The 20915-nt window shown below is 38.7% G+C and overlaps 1 protein-coding gene across 1 annotated transcript in view; it reads left to right on the top strand.

The window, feature by feature from the left end:
- LOC115816325 (uncharacterized) overlaps positions 1 to 20185 on the top strand; it is a 30140-nt gene extending 9955 nt beyond the window's left edge. Inside the window, exons 5-14 of the mRNA XM_030779281.1 lie at positions 395 to 442; positions 778 to 959; positions 1224 to 1275; positions 7634 to 7984; positions 8086 to 8355; positions 10151 to 10378; positions 14000 to 14197; positions 17063 to 17527; positions 19624 to 19667; positions 20141 to 20185. Of these exons, the coding sequence (XP_030635141.1) occupies positions 395 to 442; positions 778 to 959; positions 1224 to 1275; positions 7634 to 7984; positions 8086 to 8355; positions 10151 to 10378; positions 14000 to 14197; positions 17063 to 17527; positions 19624 to 19667; positions 20141 to 20185 (1883 nt within the window). The remainder of the gene's footprint in view (positions 1 to 394; positions 443 to 777; positions 960 to 1223; positions 1276 to 7633; positions 7985 to 8085; positions 8356 to 10150; positions 10379 to 13999; positions 14198 to 17062; positions 17528 to 19623; positions 19668 to 20140) is intronic.
- The last annotated feature ends 730 nt before the right edge of the window (positions 20186 to 20915 follow it).

Raw genomic sequence — 20915 nt, 5'->3', positions numbered from 1 at the left:
AAATTAAGAAGAAAAAAATGTATCAAGGTGAGTTCATATACATACATGTATATATTATGACAGATTGATAGATTGATTGATTGTCATATAAACGAATATGTCTACATATATGTATATTTATCTCCTTTCAAGTCGCCCTAAAGCTGTTAATTATAACCCTGCCAGTATTTGGTCACATGTAACACCATAAAAATAAAGAGAGATAAAAATTACTCTGTTTCCTGTTTTAGCTCAAATGCTGTACATAGATTAGAATATTCAGTCATACCCTCTGACCATTCACAAGGAGTAAATGTTCATATTTATTCATATGTTAGATATTTATTAACTTTCATTATAAATGCAACAAAATCAACTTGTGAATAATGCATCATGATTTGTGGTATTGTTTTAGATCCATACCTCTTTCTAGAGTTTGAGAAGACAAGGAGAAAATTCAAAGGTGAGTCTCTGTTCCTGTACCAGATCACATTACATTGTTATATTTTCACTCTTCTGTTCATGTGGACTTTTCAGAGCGCAGCTTGAAAACAAAAGGAGTAATATGTACAGATATATATATATATCAGGATTTTAGTTTAACTGAGTATGACCAGAATATAGATTTTCACAATTGTAGCCTTTACCACAACATGAATGAGGACCCAAATGAAGTATTTATCATATGTGGGACTCAACTAGCTCTCAGTCAGCAAGCTTAAAATGTCTTACTTATGAACACATACACACACACACACAGACACACACTAAAATCTGTGCTCTCATTGTTCTTCACAGTTGATGTGATTTTGGATCCTGAGACGGCTCATCCTGAACTCATCCTGTCTGCTGATGGGAAACAAGTGAAACATGGAGACACACGACAGGATCTCCCTGACAACCCAGAGAGGTTTAAAATCCTGTTCAGTGTCCTGGCAAAGAAGGGGTTCTCGTCAGGGAGATTTTACTTTGAGGTGCAGGTCAGTGGAAAGACTGACTGGTCTACAGGAGTGGTCAGAGAGTCTGTTATGAGGAAGGAATATACTCCACAGAATATTACAACTGGATTCTGGACTGTTTGTCTGAGGGATGGGAGTGAGTATAAGGCTCGAGCTGATACCGATGTCCCCCTCTCTCTGAAACAGAAACCCCAGAAGGTGGGGGTGTTTGTGGATTATGAGGAGGGTCTGGTCTCCTTTTATGATGTGGAGGCCAGGTCTCATGTCTACTCTTTCATTGGTCAGTCTTTCACTGAAAAACTCTATCCATACTTCAGTCCCTATTTTAGTCACAGAGGTAAAAACTCAACTCCACTGATCATCACTCCTGTCAATCCAACTGAAGTTAAACTTGAATCTTAAATCACCTAAATCTTATTTTCTTGAGTTATTTCAAAAACAGAAATTTGTGACACAAATGTGACGCAAATCCAAGGAACAACCTATATAATAAATATCATGTTATCATTCTTGATAACAGACCATCCACTTCATAATACAGTGACCAGGCCCCTTTAATAACTGCTGCACTCAATGTGCAGAAAGGAGAGATTCAGGAGGTCCTTTGTGCGTACCACTACCAGACTATCAGTGGTGGCTGCATAGCGAGCCACGTATATAAGCAGCTACATTAGTACTGAAACTGGTGTTATTTTATCTAAATTAGAGCTGATTTAGCACATCTGTCTCATCTGTTGCATGTTTTTTTCAAGCATTTAAGTATTATTTTTTATTTGTTCTCTATCTATTCACTTTAGCGTTTCCCTCTCTTAGTTGGTGTTTTTTTCCCCAATCAGCCTCTACCTGGTTTAAGAAAATCCCTAATATTTGCACTACCACTTTTGTCTCTGTGCCCTTTTCTTCACTTGTGCTTAACACTATTCAGTAATGAGTAAAATAGCACAGTCTCTGTACATTTCATCTCAACTGCAATATTTCTGCACTGTTCCCGGCTCCAACACTCTGCTATGAGTTTTCACTGTTTACTGTTGTGTATTGCATTGCACAGTTTTTAGCACTATACTGTGGAGTACTGTATTATAGTGCCCTGCACTGTACCGTGTATGCTGGTTGTATTGGAACACGTATGTGTTGTACAGCGTATGTTGTGGTCTACTGTGAAAAGAGAATATCAGTTGGTTTAATGTATATTGTACAGTGCATAGTGTACATTGGTGTGTATATTGTGTAGTGTATAGCATACAGCATATAGCATATGTTGTATAGTGTATTGTGTTGTCTGTTGTTTATTATTCACTCTGTTCTCTGTCTCTATGTTCATGCCTGTGTTATCTCTTTAAATCCGTTATGATGGGGATGTGATGATGGCGAGCATATGCACGTGCACGCACGCACACACACACACACACACACACACACACACACACATACACACACACACACGTAACGTGTAAGACAGTTTAAAATTACGAGTAATCTGTTCCCGATATATCTAAAGAATGTTAGCCAGCAGAAGTTAATCTCCAGGTATAAGACAGACAGTATGGTATGGTTGATCGAGAGCAGGGGTGGGCAAATCCAGTCCTGGAAGGCCGGTGTCCTGCCGGTTTTTGTTTTCACCTCTTAGCTACCTGTTGATTTTCACTTTGAAAACAGGTGTGCATGCTCTTCAGCCAATCAGAGACTGTATTTAGTTGGCCGACAAGAAAAACAGCAGGACCACGGCCCTCCAGGACCGGAGTTTGCCCAACCCTTGGTCTAGAGTGTACCCCTCTGGTGATGACGATAGAGAGCTGCGTCACGAGTGTCCTTATTGAAGCGCTCCACCAGGCCGTTGCTTTGTGGGTGCTGAGAGGAGTAGAAAAGGTGAGGAGTAGAAAATTCTGCACCTGAAGACAGCAGCAGGTCTCTTCCATCACAACTGCCTCAAAGTTTCACTGTGTGGCCCCTGTGGTGTACTGTACTGGTAGAATCTCTCCTCCACCAGTCTCTCCACTATTATAACCAATTAAACAATCATTCTCTACTTTTCAGTTTTGTACATTTGCTCCCAAGCCATAGATATTAAAAAGAGATTAAAGACAATCTGTATTTCTGTGACATCTAGTCCACTGCATGTTAATGTTTATGTAATGTAATAAACAAATTTTCCTGCCTTGAATTAAATCATTTCTCTGCTCCTCTGTACAAACTTATGTGTGTGGATATGAAAAAAGGGGGGTATTTTCTGTTAAGAAGACACTTTTTGGGGTGCAGTTCCCAAGGTCATGTAGCTGGGTACCCAAGTTACCCCATGTCCAAGTTGGCCTGGTTATGCTAACATTTAGTTTATTTGGTAGAACTGAAACTGATGCAGAATAGAGTGTGTCTAGCTAAGATGTGTTATCAGCACTGGCCCACCCATGTGTAGACGACTGCGTTTTAACTGTTGGCTTTACAAATATGAATGCCCTCAGAAATACATCCCTTTATTTTGCTGCCCCTGTATGACAGGAGTAGAGTTTATTTAACTGAAACTAAGACAAAAAAAACCCTTAAATTTCTTTGGAAACCTCCATGTATTTTTTATTAGAAATGAAGTCCATTTTGGTTATTCTTCTGTTTCTTCAGGGCACTACACTGTCTAAAAATGGTAAGTCTTCACAGGACATTTTAGACCTCTATGTATGTCTGGATCTGTTTGTGTAGGAATGTGAGCACATGTGGGCTTTCTTTGAATGCCAGTAAATCTCTATTTGCTTCTCTGGCCAAAAGTCAAGTATGTTGAAGATAACTGACTCACTGACTTATCATGTTGTATGAAAGATGAATTATTTTACATGTCTGATTCCAGATCAGTTTCAGGTTGTTGGTCCAGATTTTACTATGAGGTGGAAGTCACTGGGAAGACAGACTGGACATTAGGAGTTGTCAGAGAGTCCATTAAGAGGAAGGAGGAAAACATACAGAATCCTAAACATGGAATATGGACTGTGTGGCTGAGGAATGGGAATGAGTATAAGGCTCTTGATGATCCTGATGTCCTCCTCTCTCTGAAACAGAAACCCCAGAAGGCTGGGGTGTTTGTGGATTATGTGGAGGGTCTGGTCTCTTTTTATAATGCGGAGGCCAGGTCTCATATCTACTCTTTCACTGATCAGTCTTTCACTGAAAAACTCTATCCATACTTCAGTCCCTATTTTAATCATAGAGGTAAAAACTCAGCTCCACTAGTCATCAGTCCTGTTTGTCACACTGGATGAATTCACAGTTTATTTTTCTCCTTAGTCTAAAACACTGGTCTGTGTGAGAAGAAATAGAGTAGATTGAAGCAAGATTCAAACCCTGTTTGACATGAGGACACAGGAGGCCACAGAGTGAGAGATCTGCTTTCCGCGACAGCCACATCGGCAGCTGGTCTCACCTTCAGTCTTAAGTGAAGCAGTGGTCCAGTTGTACAGCTACACCATATTCTGTGTCCAGCTGAGGTTGTCAGAGAACCAGCCTGTGTCTTCCTCAAGCACATTCTTGTTCATCTCATCAGTTCAATATTTAACTGGACTTTCTAACAATGAAATGGATCTTATCTGCTTGGAAACCCTTTGTGTGAAGAGCGTAGCTTATTAAAGCAAAGTGAGGATTTCATCTGGCTTTATTCTGTTTTACTTGGCCCAAGAGCAAGAGGCCAGATTACCTCCAGGTGTTCCTTGAAAAGTATCTGTAGGCCTATTCAAGATGCATACTCTGATTCCCTCACATTATTCACACTCCCTCTGAAATGAATTCCAGGAGGCTTTTGAAATTGTTAATTGTAATTTGAGCTGTGTACACTTACTTTGTTTATGTTTCACCTCCAAAATATGCAATATTTAATACAGACCAAGTACTTCACTCATCAACTTTTTTCCATAAAAATTTCACATTTTCAATTACAATTTGAAATTGAATTGTCATTCATTACTGGTCGTGCAACTGCTGCTTTCTTGGTCTGGTCTAAATTGAAACTGAGATTAAGTTAAGATTAAGATAAGGAAAAGGAATTGGGAAACTGATATTACCTGAAATTGAATATTAGGAATGGTCTTGAACCCAGACAAAATGTTCAGTCAGTGGTCATCCAATGGTCAAGAAATGTTACCTATGAAAGAGGCCAGGGGAAGCTGACATGACCCATGCATGGACCACAGTCAGTAAAGTAACTGCACACTGTGTGCCAGAAATGGTTTATTAAAAGGCGAATCTTGACAAGCCATGCCCAAGACGGGGTGTGGAAGCCAACAGCCTAATCGTCAACCGAGTCAGACTAACTAAGTCATCCACCCTGTGTCAAATCTAGTCACATAAGATTCCATTTAACATGCATTTTATCATACTCATCTGAGTTTATTCAGCAATACAGGTCTGCTCGCATATTCGTTTCACGTTCTGTGAGACGACAGCTCGATTTCATATTAGTGTGTCCTTTTCAAGTCTTATAAAAATTGGCAACGTCTGCAATCAAACCTCGTACTTTAAATTTTGAGCCCACAGTTTAATAAGGGGAACGCTAGGCTGCTCTTCAATACAATCTTCCTGGAACGTTTGTCAGAGGTTTGTTAAATAAAGTCATTTTCCGTGCACTCATCACTTTGATGTTGCCCCCTTGTGGCAGAGAAGGTAATGACACCCAAGTCCACAGAGAGAGACATGCAAACACAAGCTTTCGAAGCTTTTCTCATGGTTGAGTGTGTGAGAGAGGGATGTAATCACTGCCCTTACCAGCCTGTGCTGAACAGGGAGCACCTGATTGTTTTGATTATTCTGTATTTCTTTCTGTAGGCCTGTCCCTCTCTACAGGAGACATAGACTTCTCCTCTGGTTTTCCCTTAGTGTGAGAACAAAGTCAGAAATAATCAAACAAAAAGCATTCACTCTTATCACACAGCTGTTGAATGAGTGCCAGTGTGTGGGTGGTTGTGTGTTTCTGCATGACACTGAATCTGTGTACTATTACAGTCCTTAGGACGTCATCTGCAAAGATCAAATGGCGTTTATTAAGTTTTTGCAAAAACAAATATAAAATTAATTGAAAGGATTGATGCTGCCAATACAGTTGTGTACTGAGATTTATAAGATTGTTAAATATGTGTGGCAGTGTGAAAGTGCCTGTGTGGATTTGTATGTGATTGACTCTGTTTACAAACAGGTCCGACAAGTTAAATTACATCATGAAAAGATGAAGATAAAACCGTGTTCTGTGTCTCTTTGTCTTTAAAGAAGAGTGTTCAGAATGCAAGTTTGTCAAGTAAAGTCAGGACTCATTTTTGCCGTTGGAGTTTAAAGTATTTTTGTGAGGTAGAAATTGCCGAGTTATGGATATCGCTCATTGAGGAATGAAGTCTGTTTGTGTGATTCTTCATTACACGGCTCTGTCCAGATCAGGTAAACCTTCACTGAGACATTTATACCTCTCTCTTTTGCTTTTCTCACTGCCTTAAGTTTGGGAAAGTAGTTTCACCTATCAGCTCAGTTATTTGACAATGCAACAACAGAATATTAAATTTTTAAACAAACAGTGATTTTTCATTTACTGTGAACTACAAAACAGCGGGTCGTAGATTCTACAACTTATTCTATAACAACACTAGAGGTCAAGGGCCATACTTTAGGCATAAAACTCAGGAAAAGGTGGAGACTGAGAATCAGGGTTAAGATAATGTGGATGCAGGAATGTGAAATAGAAAGTACATTGGAGGAGGTTATTTATTTGCTTCTTGCCAACCACTGAATTCTCAGTTTTAACTTTTGAGTTTAGAGGTATAAACATACTGATATATATGCTGTTCTCATGTGATATATAGCAGCCTTGTCTTTGATGCTGTCCCCTGACAGAGAAGGTAATGACACCCAAGTCCACAGAGAGAGACATGCAAACACAAGCAGAGTGAACTGGGACTGATTCCTTCATACTCAGTGAGGTTCAAATTTAGAAGCTTTTCTCATGGCTGAGTATGTGAGAGAGGGATGTAATCACAGCTCTTACCAGCCTGTGCTGAAGAGGGAGCACCTGATTGTTTTGACTATTCTGTATTTCTTTCTGTAGGCCTGTCCCTCTCTACAGGAGACATAGACTCCTCCTAGTGTGAGAACAAAGTCAGTGTGAGAACAAAGTCAGTGTGAGAACAAAGTCAGAAATAATCAAACAAAAAGCATTCGCTCTTATCACACAGCTGTTGAATGAGTGCCAGTGTCTGGGTGGTTGTGTGTTTCTGCATGGCACTGAATCTGTGTACTATTACAGTCCTTAGGATGTCATCTGCAAAGATCAAAGGGCCTTGTTTTTACAAGAGATGTGTTTTACCTGAAAACAATAAAAGGCATTTTATCTTGGTAATCTGCATACATGGTTATTCTTTTTATGAAACTATTTCTTTCAGGAATGAAGTCGTTACTTTCAGTTTTTCTTTTCCTTCACTGCATCACGGTGTCCAAATCAGGTGAACCATCATTTGAATTTTTTCATCTTGGTATGTCTGTCTGTGTGTGTGTGTGTGTGTGTGTGTGTGTGTGTGTGTGTGTTTGAATATAGTCAGACTGTGTGTGTGTTTGTATATAATAAGACTGCATGTGGAGGGTGGACATACCTACCAAAGGACATGGATGTGGTTTGTACAAGTTCTATTGTCACATTAAGCTAATGCGGAATGTATTTTTCAACTCTGTCCTTGTGATTCCAGATCAGTTTCAGGTTGTTGGTCCAGATGGTCCTCTTGTCGTTGAAGCTGGTGAAGATCTGATTCTACCCTGTTCTCTCAAACCCAACATCAGTGCTGTGGACATGACAGTGGAGTGGTTTAGACTCCATACATCAGACTCACTGGTGCATTTGTACAAAGATGGTGTTGACAGGAATGAAGATCAGATACAGTCTTACAGAGGGAGGACATCACTGTTTAAAGAGGAACTGCAGAAAGGCAACACTTCATTAAAACTCTCCAGAGTGAAAGTTTCTGATGAAGGAAAATACAAATGTTTTATTCAGTCAGAAAGCTGGCTAGATGATATTACAGTTCAAGTCATTGTCAAAAGTAAGATTCATGTTCATTTTCTAACATAATCCTTATAATTTTTCACCTTCTGTCTTTTTAGACTTAACTAACAATGTCTCTGCAATCGTTGCTCTGAATAGCCTTGGGAACACACCCAGTGATCTCTGTGGAGGGCTACAGTAAAGGTGGGGGACTCAGTCTACTGTGTGTAACTAAAGGCTGGAGGCCTGAACCTGAAGTTGTGTGGCTGGACAGTGAGGGAACCAGACTACCTGCTGAAGATACAGAGACACTCAGAGACACAGAAAGTTTCTCTGTTAGACATCGTATCACAGTACAAGACAGTGACACCTACTACTGCAGAGTCATACTGGGAGACCATATGAAGGAGACAGAGATTGTCATCTTAAGTAAGTCAGACAACATTATGAATTAATTAGCTAGTCTTAGTGTAATGTAATTTTACTTAGGTGATTCATTTTTAGTGTCATGTACAATTTATTTATCTTTTCTATTTCAGGAAATATTTTTCAAACCTGGAAAGATCACGTCATCTGGTTCGCAGTTTTATCCTCAGTTATTGGCGTGATATTAATAGTAATGACTGGGTATGTTCTCAAAAAGAAAGGTAATTCTGATTTTGCATGGGTTTTTTTTTAATACTCTTTCTAATGGTTTGCACTGGATGAACTGATAGATTGAAGGCTGCATTACTATAATCTTTCTTTTTTTTTTTCTTTTTTTTTTGAGGCTTTAATAAACCAAATATTATACATTTTGTTCTTTCAGAGATTGAGAGGAGACAAAAACATAAAGGTGAGCTTTTGACTTGCAGGGGTTTTTCTCTTATGATGAAAAGCAATTTTTTTTCCTTTTCAATTGTTACAGCCTTTATGTTATAGTTTAGTTTTTTACGTGTTTCTATCAAAAAGATTTTTGCAGAGGGTAATCAACCAAGTAATGTTCTGATTTCTTGACTTATTCCAAAACCCAAACCCACAGTTCTGATTCTTACTGGACTAGAATCTACAGGAAGCAGATTTGTGAGATGATGAAACATTTGTCTAGTATACCTCAAGGATAAAAGGGATGTAAAGTGATGTATAAATGAACAATTCAGTGATTTTATATATTCAAATCAGTGAATTCAGTATATGTAAATCAGTTCTTTATAATGCCTATGATGCCCAGGCTCAGTGGCTTTTGTGCACAGTCATTTTAATGTTCACTTTAAAGCAATACCATGAAAATTGAAGGAAATATGACTCTTAGTAAATTAACTGCTATTTCTGTAGGGCATGTTTACATGTGTCCTCTTCGTTTTCACAAAGATGAATAAAATGACTGCATGCTTCTGACCTGGCTGACTCTCCATCTCTTCACAAATTAGACAAGGAAATTTTCATTGTTGCTGCCGGTTATTCAGTCTTCAAATTGAAATCCATATTAACCAGCTATTATATTCTTTAGGGATGATGCTGTGTATGTTTTTTTTTGTTTGTTTTTTTAATAATAATTTTTGATTACCACTTTTCAAACAATTTGGCATTGCTGTCGTTCTGTACTGTCATCCAAGTCTTGATATCTTTCCATATGGCCACTGACAAGGCACATGTTAGATCAGCTGACCAATGGTTTTCACATGTCCAGTTTATAAGCATCTCCAGGTGAACATATTGTAAAGGCATGCCATCAAAATTATTGCAAGGGGAACCTTTCAAACCGAATTTCTGTGAAGGTCTTAGATTCATATCTTAGTTCACATTGCCTTCAAATTTTAAAACATTTATAAATCCGAAAACATTTAAAGCATTGACACACTTGTAAAATATCCTTTTTATTGAAAATATACATCCCTTTTCAGAGTTTGCTAGGAGAAGAAAATATGACGGTAAGTCTGTGTTTCTTCCAGTGAGTACCACTGTCTCAGTTTATATCACAAAACTATACTTTCACTGTTTTGCTCTCATGCACACACACACACACACACACACACACACACACACACACACACTTTTAAAGCAGTATTCTCCACATTTTCCACAGTGGATGTGACTCTGGATCCTGAAACAGCTCATCCTGCACTCGTCCTGTCTGATGATGGGAAACAAGTGACACATGGAGACAAACGACTGGATCTCCCTGACAACCCAGAGAGATTTGATTATTGGTTCAGTGTCCTGGGAAAGGAGGGGTTCTCCACAGGGAGATTTTACTATGAGGTGGAAGTCACTGGGAAGACAGACTGGACGTTAGGAGTTGTCAGAGAGTCCATTAAGAGGAAGAGGGAAAACGTACAGAATCCTAAACATGGAATGTGGACTATGTGGCTGAGGAATGGGAATGAGTATAAAGCTCTTGATGATTCCCCTGTCCCCCTCTCTCTGAAACAGAAACCCCACAAGGTGGGGGTATTTGTGGATTATGAGGAGGGTCTGGTCTCTTTTTATGATGTGGAGGCCAGGTCTCATATCTACTCTTTCACCGGTCAGTCTTTCACTGAGAAACTCTATCCGTACTTCAATCCCTATTTTAATCATAGAGATACAAATTCAGCTCCGCTAGTCATCACTCCTGTTTCTCCTAAGTCTAAAACACTGGTCTGTGTCTGAAAAAATAGAGTAGAATGAAGCAAGATTCAAACCCCAGAGAAATAAACCAATGCACACTACATTAACTGTTCCAAAAAAGTTCCAAAATTAAAATGAAGTTCAAATCTAAACCAATGGCAGAAGAACTTCCAGCAAAAAATGACCAAGATGGATCTCAACCAAGGAACATGATTTTTCCTCTTTTTTTTCCTTTTTTTTTTTTTTTTCTAACCAAGCTGTTTGTCCCTTGTGAAAGTGAGAAAAAGGCTGCAACATTGCAGCTTATTAACAGTTCACCATTATATTTCCTACACGCTTACACTTTTCTTGTATTCCTTCCAACAATGTTTCTTTCTTTTTTCATGCTTGTGTTGTCATTCACCTAACCTGCATTTCTTTGGAAATGTGGGAGGAAACCGGAACTCACAGAGGAAATCCACCCAGACACAGGGAGAATATGCATATACCACAGAGAAAGGACTCTGGCCGCCCAGCTGGGGAATTGAACCCTGAATATTAAAACTGAATATTAGATCCACTCTTGAGCCCAGAAAAAAATGTTCAGTCAGTAGATCTGACAGCTCAATTTCATATTAGCGTGTCCTTTTCCAGTCCTACAACAGTAGGCAAAGTCTACAATCAAATCTTGTACTGTATTTTTATTCTGTACTTATTCCTGTAAGACTAATAAAGTTTTCTTCAGTTTCTCACAGACGAAACAAGTGAGAGTGAATACTGCATACTGGCTTTGACTTCTGAACACTGAGTGTTACTGAATACTGACTTTGGTAACTGTATCCTAAGAGTCATGCTAATAAAGCAACTTGAATTGAGTGGGTGAGTGAATGAGGTGCCTGAGTGAATGAATGAGTAAGAATGAATCAGTAAGAAAAGATTGTGCTACCACACTGAGTTTGTCGAGAGCTAACTGTTTTAGGTTGCTTTTTGACTTTGTAATGGTGCGAAAGCGATACGCATTTAGCAGAAACCATACTTCGACTTCGATTTTCGACTTACGGTATTTTAAACTTAAGATGGATTTATCGGGACGCAACCCCATTGTAAGTCACCCCATCGAAGCACCTGTAATTATTAAAGTATCCTTAATTTACCGGTTTTTGTGCACCCTTGCACAAAGTTGGACACTGTTGCTTCACCATCTGTAATCTGAAACCGCATGCAATAACCAGAGGTATCATTTTCTTTTCTGCGCGCCAGTGCCGCTTTCTCTGTTGTCCATGCAACGTCATCATTGTTCATTGTAGGCTTTGCTAAAGTCCCGTGTAGGCCAGAATATCAGGAAATAGCCGCACACTTTTTTGATAAGATGAACAAATGTAATATTTTTACCTGTGAAATATGTCAAATCCTTACATGTCAAAGACGTAAAATCCGAGTGAAGTCTCGAGTCACTGGTATTAAAATCAAATTCGTATTGCAAGTCATTTTTAATTTTGTCGAGTCGATTCTGAAGTCATCAAAATCGTGACTCGATTCTGACTCGAGTTCAAGTCATGTGACTCGGGTCCACACCCAGGGAAATACACAAACAAAAACATTTGCTCTTGTCACACATTTGTTGAATGGGCCGGCGTGTAGGTGGCTCTGTGTTTCTGCATGACACTGTATCTGGGTACTATCAAGATGTAAACTGTCCTTAGTACAGTCCTTAGGGGGTTATCTGCAAAGATCAAAGGGCATTAATTAAGTTTTTGCAAAAACAAATATAAAATTAATTGAAAGGATTGATGTTGCCACACAGTTGTTGACTGAGATTTAAAAATTGTTAAATATGTGTGGCAATGTGAAAGTGCCTGTGTGTCTTTGTATGTGACTCAGTTTGTTTACTAACAGGTTCTACAGGTTAAGCTGCATTATGAAAAGATGAAGATAAAAACATGTTCTGTGTCTCTGTCTTTAAAGAAGAGTGTTGAGAATGCAAGTTCGTAAAGCAAAGTCTGGACTTATTTTTGCCCTTGAAAGTATTTTTGTGAGATAGAAATTTCGGAGTTGTGGATGTTTCACATTGTGGAATGAAGTCTGTTTGCGTGTTTCTTCATTACATGTCAGATCAGGTAAACCTTCACTGAGATATTTATACCTCTCTCTTTCTCTCCTCTCTGCGGTGTTTGACTTAGGTTTTTTTTAGACCTGTATGTTACAACTGGTGTGTGTAGCACGGCTGGTGCTGTTTGGGTGCCTTAAGTTTGAGAAAGTCGTTTCACTTTTCAGTTCATATTAAAAATTTTTAACAAATTGCCATTTTTCATTTACTGTGAAATGTAAAACAACTGATCACAGATTCTACAACTTTATAACAACACTAGAGGTCAAGGGCCATACTTTAGACATAAAACTCAGGTAAAGTTGGAGACTGAGAATCAGAGTTAATAAGATAATGTGGATGCAGGAATGTGATCACCATATATGAAATAGAAAGTACATTGGAGAAGGTTTTTATTTTCAATTTGCTTTTTGCAAAGCACTTGATTTTTCAGTTTTAACTTTGGGGTTTACAGGTATAAACTTACTGAAATGTATGCTGTTCTCATCTGGCATATAGCAGCCTTGTCATTGCAAGAGATCTGTTTTACCTGAAAACAATAAAAGGCATTTCAGTTTGGTAATCTGCATATTCCATTGCTTTTTTATGAAACTGTTTCTTTCAGGAATGAATTGGCTATTTTCAATTTTTCTTTTCCTTCACTGCATCATGGTGTCCAGATCAGGTGAACCATCATTTGAATTTTTTAAGTTTGGTATGATTGTGTGTGTGTGTGTGTGTGTGTGTGTTTGAATATAGTCAGACTGTGTGTGTGTTTGTATATAATAAGACTGCATGTGGAGGGTGGACATACCTACCAAAGGACATGGATGTGGTTTGTACAAGTTCTATTGTCACATTAAGTTCATGCGGAATGTATTTTTCAACTCTGTCCTTGTGATTCCAGATCAGTTTCAGGTTATTGGTCCAGATAGTCCTCTTGTTGTTGGAGCTGGTGAAGATGTGATTCTGCCCTGTTCTCTCAAATCCAACATCAGTGCTGTGGACATGACAGTGGAGTGGTATAGACTCCATACATCAGACTCACTGGTGCATTTATACAAAGATGGTGCTGACAATAACAAAAATCAAATTAGGTCTTACAGGGGGAGGACGTCACTGTTTAAAGAGGAACTGCAGAAAGGCAACGCTTCATTAAAACTCTCCAGAGTGAAAACCACTGATGAGGGAACATATAAATGTTTTGTCCAGTCTGAAAGTTGGCAAGACGATGTTACTGTTCAAGTCAGTGTTAAAGGTTAGATTCATGTTCGTTTCCATTGTAATCATTTTCCTTTTTTTCTTCACTAACAATACCACTGCAAACTCTGCTCTCAATAGTCATGAAAACCCACCCAGTGATCTCTATGGAGAGCTACAATATTCGTAAAGGACTCAGTCTACTGTGTGAAATTAAAGGCTGGAACCCTGAACCTGAAGTTGTGTGGCTGGACAGGGATGGAAATCCTCTCCCTGCTGAAGATAAACAATCATTCAGAGACACAGAGAAATTCCACATTAAAAAACGTGTCACTGTACAGGAAAGTGACATCAACAGGTTCTACTGCAGAATAACACTGAGAGACCATATGAAGGAGACAGAGATTGTTATATCAGGTAAGTGACCCAATATTCAAATACAACACAATAAGACCTCTTTTCTGCACTTAAGTCACTCCAAAGTTTACGTCTGCATTTATTTTGTTGTTTCTTTCTTTCTTTTTTGAATAACATCTTTTTTTCTGTTTCATTTCTACCCCCCCCCCCCCAACTCCCTGTACTTCAGAGAACATCTTTCACATGTTTAGGACTGCTGTTGTTTTCATATTAGCTGCGAGTTTTATCATCATCTTTGGAGTATTTGGAGTTGCCTTGAATATTCGCAGGATGAAAGGTAATTGATGGACTCCTGCTTTTTTCATGTATTTTCCCACATTCTGTATGAATCCACACAGGAGGAGGGGAAAGAGAGAAGGAAGGTAAGGTCCTGTTTAAACAAAAGTAAGAGAAAAGTATAGGATCAAGATACTGGACTGACGCATTTTCTGCCCTTTGGGTTTCATTCTCTAAGCGGTCCTCGGCAAACTACATTTAGCTGTAATGCATGAAAGAGAGAGAAACAGATGGATAGAGAGAAAGAGAAAAAGTGAGAAAGTAGTTTTAGTTTGTCATTTCTGCATATGAGTGGCTTTATAGTCTACTGTGGCCATTTAATTTCATTGTAAAGATTCAGTATTAGATTGATATGGTTCTTTAATCTGCCCCATTGTTTTCTTGTTAAAATGACATCCGTAAATGCTGAGTTACTGAGTTGTTGAAGGAGCTGTGCTAACGAGGAAACTGATGTTGATGGAAACACAGTTTTATCAACAATATTGCTTCCTGTATGCAGTTACATGTTACATGTGTGAACATTCCTAGAATCCTACAGTAAAATACCACAGTAATGTGGAAAACATAGAGAGTGAGTGTGTGTGTGTGTGTGTGTGCGTGTGAGAGAGACAGAGAAAGAGAGAGGGAGAGAAAGAGAGAGAGAGAAGAGGGGAGGATGCATGCAGTGCTGGTTCTGGTGTGTTGCAGCATGCCAGAGGTAAAGGTGGAGAGCTATTATCACCCAGTGGTATTATAAACTTGTTTTGATCACATGATCGTTGTAAACAGATTGTCACTGTTTGACCAGTCAGTGAGACCAGAGCCATAGCCCCCTTTGCCATGAAAAGGAGTATACAGCCACCATCCTGAAACATCACCAGCCATAGCAGCAGAGCAGAACCAGAGATTCATAACTATGAACGCCTGGGTTTTATTCATATTATTCATATTAGGAGACCCCCCTCCTTCTCTTACAGCAAAAGTAGTAAAACCGTTAGAACTTTTGTGTCCAAATATTATGTAATATAATACTATGTGAATAAGATGAAAACTGATGACTTTTCAAGCAGTCACATACTGTATACATCTCAAATATTGTTTTTATTGAATTATGAAAAGGTTTGATCCATTTCTCCATGTGACTATTTTAATAATTTGAATAGTATAGCATTTTATAAAGTTGTGTTTTTCTCTCAGACTCTGAGACAACATTGTGAAAGGTCACTTACGCCCCACAACATACAGATTATTCAGGGCTTTACTCTGTTATCTAGAGAATAGCAGGTCTTGAAAAAACTACAACATTGTAGTGAGGGTACACGGGTTGATATGTTCAGTTAACAGACAGATATAGTTGTGTACTGCACACAGACCAATGAGCTATTTACCTCTTATTAAAAATGCACGTCTGTTTACAGAGTTTGACAAGGAAAAACAGAAAGCAATACAAAATGGTGAGTGATTGTGATTTTTCTCTAAGACCTTGAAATAACGCCTCACCTCATATCAATGTCTTGTTAACTTTTTATAAAACACAGTGTATGACAGGGTTATTAGAAATCCTCTCAGTGATCTGGGAGAAAGAGAGTGGGAAGGATATACGATATACACAGAATATCAAATATGAAAAGTCACACGCAGTTCAGATAATAAATAACCTGTAAAGAAAGTGTGTGTCCAACCGACTCTTTCATCTGAGTCTAAAGTTTCTTTTAAATGAACTAGTTTGTTATTTGACCGTGAACACTTGTATTACTACTTTTTCATGTGAGTGATTTTTTTTTTCATTCTACTCCCTGGTAGCTAGCAACTGCTGAACTACAAACAATTCTTTAATAATAATGAAAACATTTATCAAAGGCAAAAAAAATAATGCTGGAATAGTGTAATGCTGAAATGCTCATTGTTTATATACAGAACTTGACTGGAGAAGAAGAAGATATGCTGGTGAGTCTTTGTTTGTTTGTTTGTTTGTTTGTTTGTTTGTTTGTTTGTTTGTTTGTTTTGGTAATGAGTGTTACCCCAGGCTCTCTGCCCCTCCGGTGACCTGTTACAGTTCAGTTTACATCGTTTAGTCAGTGCCTTGTATTATTGTATTCAATCAGTTAATCATTCAATCATCCTGTTCACTTGTTTTGAGCAATCAAGCCTGCTTTTCTTTTCGTATAAATACCAAAGCTTCTACTTAGTTCACACTGTGAAGTCTTTTCCTGATGTACATTTGTGACACAAGCAGTTCTGAGTTTAATTCTTCCTGTCTACCTGATATTCTTGCCTTGTTGTGTCTAAGCCTTGCTCAACCTGTAACACTGTATTCCATTCTGTGAGAACACGGCTATGTCATTAGTTTGTGAGTCCGCCTTGTCCTTGTCCCATGTTCCTGTTCCTTTGTTTCCTGGTCTGCCCTGTGGTTAACTGCACATGCATCCAGTCTCTCACCCAGTTTGTCACAATGAGAGACAAAGTTGACATGAGCATTACGTGTGATCCAGTAAGTGTCATTGTTCATAAGGGTGAAACACTGATATAGATGATGCTGAAAGAAAATGTCATTTCTGTCTCTGCTTTTTGTATTTTCCACAGTGGATGTGACTCTGGATCCTGATACAGCTCATCCCAGACTCATGGTGTCTACAGATGGGAAAAGAGTGATGTATCAGCCCACGCAGCAGGATCTCCCCAATAACCCAAAGAGGTTTGATCATCATCTTGGTGTTCTGGGAAAGGAGGGATTCTCCTCAAGGAGATTTTATTATGAGGTGGATCTCAGTAGGAACGAGGTCTGGGAATTAGGAGTCACCAGGGAATCGGTTAACAGAAAGGGGAAGGTTATACTTAATCCTGAGAATGGATACTGGACTCTGAGACATATCTGGAGATGTTTAGGCTGTAAATATACAGCTCTGGACTCAACCAAAGTCCAGTTCTCCCTAAAGGAAAGCCCTAACAAGGTGGGGGTGTTTGTGGATTATGAAGATGGCCAGGTGACTTTTTATGAAGTTGGGACCAAATATCTGATCTACTCTTTCACTTGTCAGACTTTCCTTGAGAAACTCTATCCATACTTCAGAATCTGTGAAGATCACTCAGGCAGTTCACCACTGATCATCACTCCTGTCAAACAGACTGAATAACAGACTGAATTTTCACTGTATTAGGCCACTTTACATAATTTAATTATAATTAATTTATCAGGAGAGCCTAATATGATTAGAAGTATTGTTTGTAACACTATAGGAATTAAAAATTAAAGAATAAAATTTTGTTAATATTTTGCTGTAGTTGTCAAACTTTTTCTTTTTTAAGTTCAGTTTCACTAGTCATTTTAACACATACCTTTCATCTCAGTAAATGTTTTCATAGGAGTGAACTGGTCCTGAATCAAGAAGAGAGAAAAGCAGCAGTGATTTTAGATTCAACGACCAGAACTCATATATTCACATTTACTGACATAGTTTTACCATTCCTAACCTGGAAAAAGTTATGTAAAATTTCTTAAACTGAGCTCAGATGAACACTTTCAGAATTCCAAAGAATGTCTCCTCCCTCTAAGCGGTGATACCCCCCAAAAAGCTAGCGGCACTACCCATTTCCAAATCTGATAAAGTGCTAGACCCCCCCTTGCCTACGGTTCAGTCGAGCTTCACCTGAGCTTTGTGTATCAGTCAGCTGTCATGTAGTCCATCCATTCCATCCTACTTGCAAAGAATCAGCCCAGTCTCACCTCTTAGGAGAATCCGCAACAGTTAAAGACTCCTCTGCTGTCGACAAGAAATCTTAGTCATGGTTTCCTAAAGTCAACCTCAATAACTCTAAAGTCTCTCATACCTGAACGCGGTTGGGCCTGCTCTTCTCCCTTTCCTGTCCTTCCCTCACTACAGTTAGTTTAAGTAACTCCACAACGTCACTCAGATAGTTTCTCTTTGGTTAAGTGTGCCTCTTTGTGAGTAATAGTTCATACCCACGTAGCTCTTTCATTCAGGTCTACCTAAGGTAGCGAGGCTGTTGTTATTGTCTGTCATTCGTTGTTAGCCTTCTTGTGTGTAGCTTGGATGTCATTGCATGTTGTGTGTGTATGGCAAATGTGCCTTAGTTTCGCCTGAATCCCAATTTATTCAACATTAGATACAGAAAGTTACATCAGAAACACAAGAATCAGACAAAGAGGGCCTGGGACTGAGTGCTATGGATGGATGAGTCCAAATTTGAAGTGTTTGGGCCCAACAGGTAAAGTTATATGAGATGGGGCGGGAGATACCAAGTTATCATAGTTCCTCACACTTACTATCAAGCATGGAATAATTTAGTGCTATATCATTTAAATAACACAACTAGTTCGTGATATAGGAATTCTTCATTATTTTAAGGAATTCTTCATTATTTTAATACACGTTAATCTGAAAAGGTACATGCAGACAGATACTCACTCTGTGTCACATGTAACTCTGTATTATTTTATGAATTCATTACCAATTTTCTTTCACTACCATTTTACCTTTACCATTACCAAGTTTCCTTTCCTTGCCTTATGATAAATGACTGAGGGTCAGTGAAGAAGAGAGACCTGGGGGGGGGGGGGGGGCATCCAGGGAGTGGGAGACAGACTCAAATGTTAACTGCAGTTGTGGAGTAGAAATCTGAAGACTTTTTCCTTCATCCTGTTGTCTGATAACAGAGGCAGGAGTTCCATTCACCTCATCTCTATCAGATTTACTACAGAGATTTACTACAGAGATGCTTGTCTCCTGATTCATTTATATTAAATTTACGTTGGAGTTAAGATCAGCTGGACTTTAATGATTGTTTCTACCTTTGCTGGCACCATGTTACTGAACCTTTTAACTAAAACATAGAGACATCATGTAGTTTGCTCATATTATAGACGCCTCCTGTCCCAGAACTACTAGAACCTCAGAACCCAGCCAGGGCATGTATGTTGAACATGTAACTGTCCTTTCCCTTTGCAGCTGTCCATTTTCTCTCATTATTTCCTTGTTTCCTGTTAAATACAGTTCCTGATCATTATATATATCATGTCATTACTCCCTTCACTGCTGCAGCTCTTATTGTTAATGTCACTTAATTGTTCACATTTATAAATAAACCATCTAATCTAACCACTCTTTACCAGTGAACTGAGGGTTAACATGTTACTTTATGTGATACCCTAGATATGCCTGTGTGGTGTAAGAATGAAAGAGTGAAGAGAGAAGAAGTCAAACAAGCTTCTCCTACTGGAATGCAGATGATGCTTGAATGAACTCCAGGAATGTGAGATCACCTGGATAGATTATATTCTTACCTCTCTAACACTGATTGGTTTTCTCAAGGTTTCTATAGTAAACAAAGCATGTTTTTCCTCAGGATTGTTGTCTTAGGCCTGCCCAGTGAAAGTTTCAGGTTTGGTATCTGGAAAAGCAGTTTTGTGAGCATGTCTGTTGTTAAAAAAAAAAAAAAAAAATCTAAATCTAATTTAAACTATTGAAATGAGCTCCTGGTCTATTTTATTGTAATATTAATTTTATTTTAATATTAGTTTATTTTATTTTAATCTGTAAAACAGTTTTCAGTGGGGAAAATACAGTGTTTACCAGAATAGTTCATGTCTTATCCAGGAGAGGTTACATTGGGTCAAGTTTCTCTCGGCTTTGCTCACTGTAATTCACACTTCCCAGTGGTAAAAAGCAGGAAGTGCAAGACAAACAGAAAAGCAGACAGGTATCCAATAAGTGATTTGTTATTTTTTAACAGGGGCTGGGGCGCAGTGGCAAATGGGGGGGGGGGGGGGGGGGGATTCGTAAAGACTCTCAGATCTTGTCAGAACTTTAGGAATACAGCCTCTTCCTGTGTACTCGTGATGCTGTCCCCTTGTGGCAGAGAAGGTCATGACACCCAAGTCTGCTGAGAAAGACATGTTTTAGAGGGAGAGAGAGAGACAAAGACAGAGAGAGCAAGACAGAGCGACAGAGAGAGAACAGAGAGTTTATATAGAGTACTGCATACATCTAGCATTCAAATCAAAATACAGAAAATGAGATTATATTCTAACCACATGAGTGTATATACAATAAAGATCTGGAATATTCCATGACGTGATCCCATCATTACTTATGTTGTACAGTGCATAGCCTCAGTCTTCAGAAATAATATAGAACTTGTTTTCAGAGGTAGATATTAAATGTTTGCTTATATTGATACGTTAGAGCTGATTCTGCCAATAGGAGAGACGGTGAACAAAATCAGATGTGAAGAGAAAAGATTTCATCTTATTACACTAACTGTTGAATGTGTGCTAATGTGCAGGTGGTTGCGTGCTTTCTCATGTCACTGTATCTGTGTGATAAATTGTTATCTATCCCTAGTAAAGTCCCTAGACAGTTAATAGCAAAGGACATCAATTAAGTGTTTAAAAAATTTAATCTGCTCCCGCATAGCTGAGTAATGAGTGTGTATGCCATTGTTA

Source organism: Chanos chanos, chromosome 7 (assembly GCF_902362185.1).
Source record: "Chanos chanos chromosome 7, fChaCha1.1, whole genome shotgun sequence".
In the NCBI taxonomy this organism is placed as follows: Eukaryota; Metazoa; Chordata; class Actinopteri; order Gonorynchiformes; family Chanidae; genus Chanos; species Chanos chanos.
Note: the sequence above shows the minus strand (reverse complement) of the source record. Positions and strands in the feature narration are given on the sequence as shown.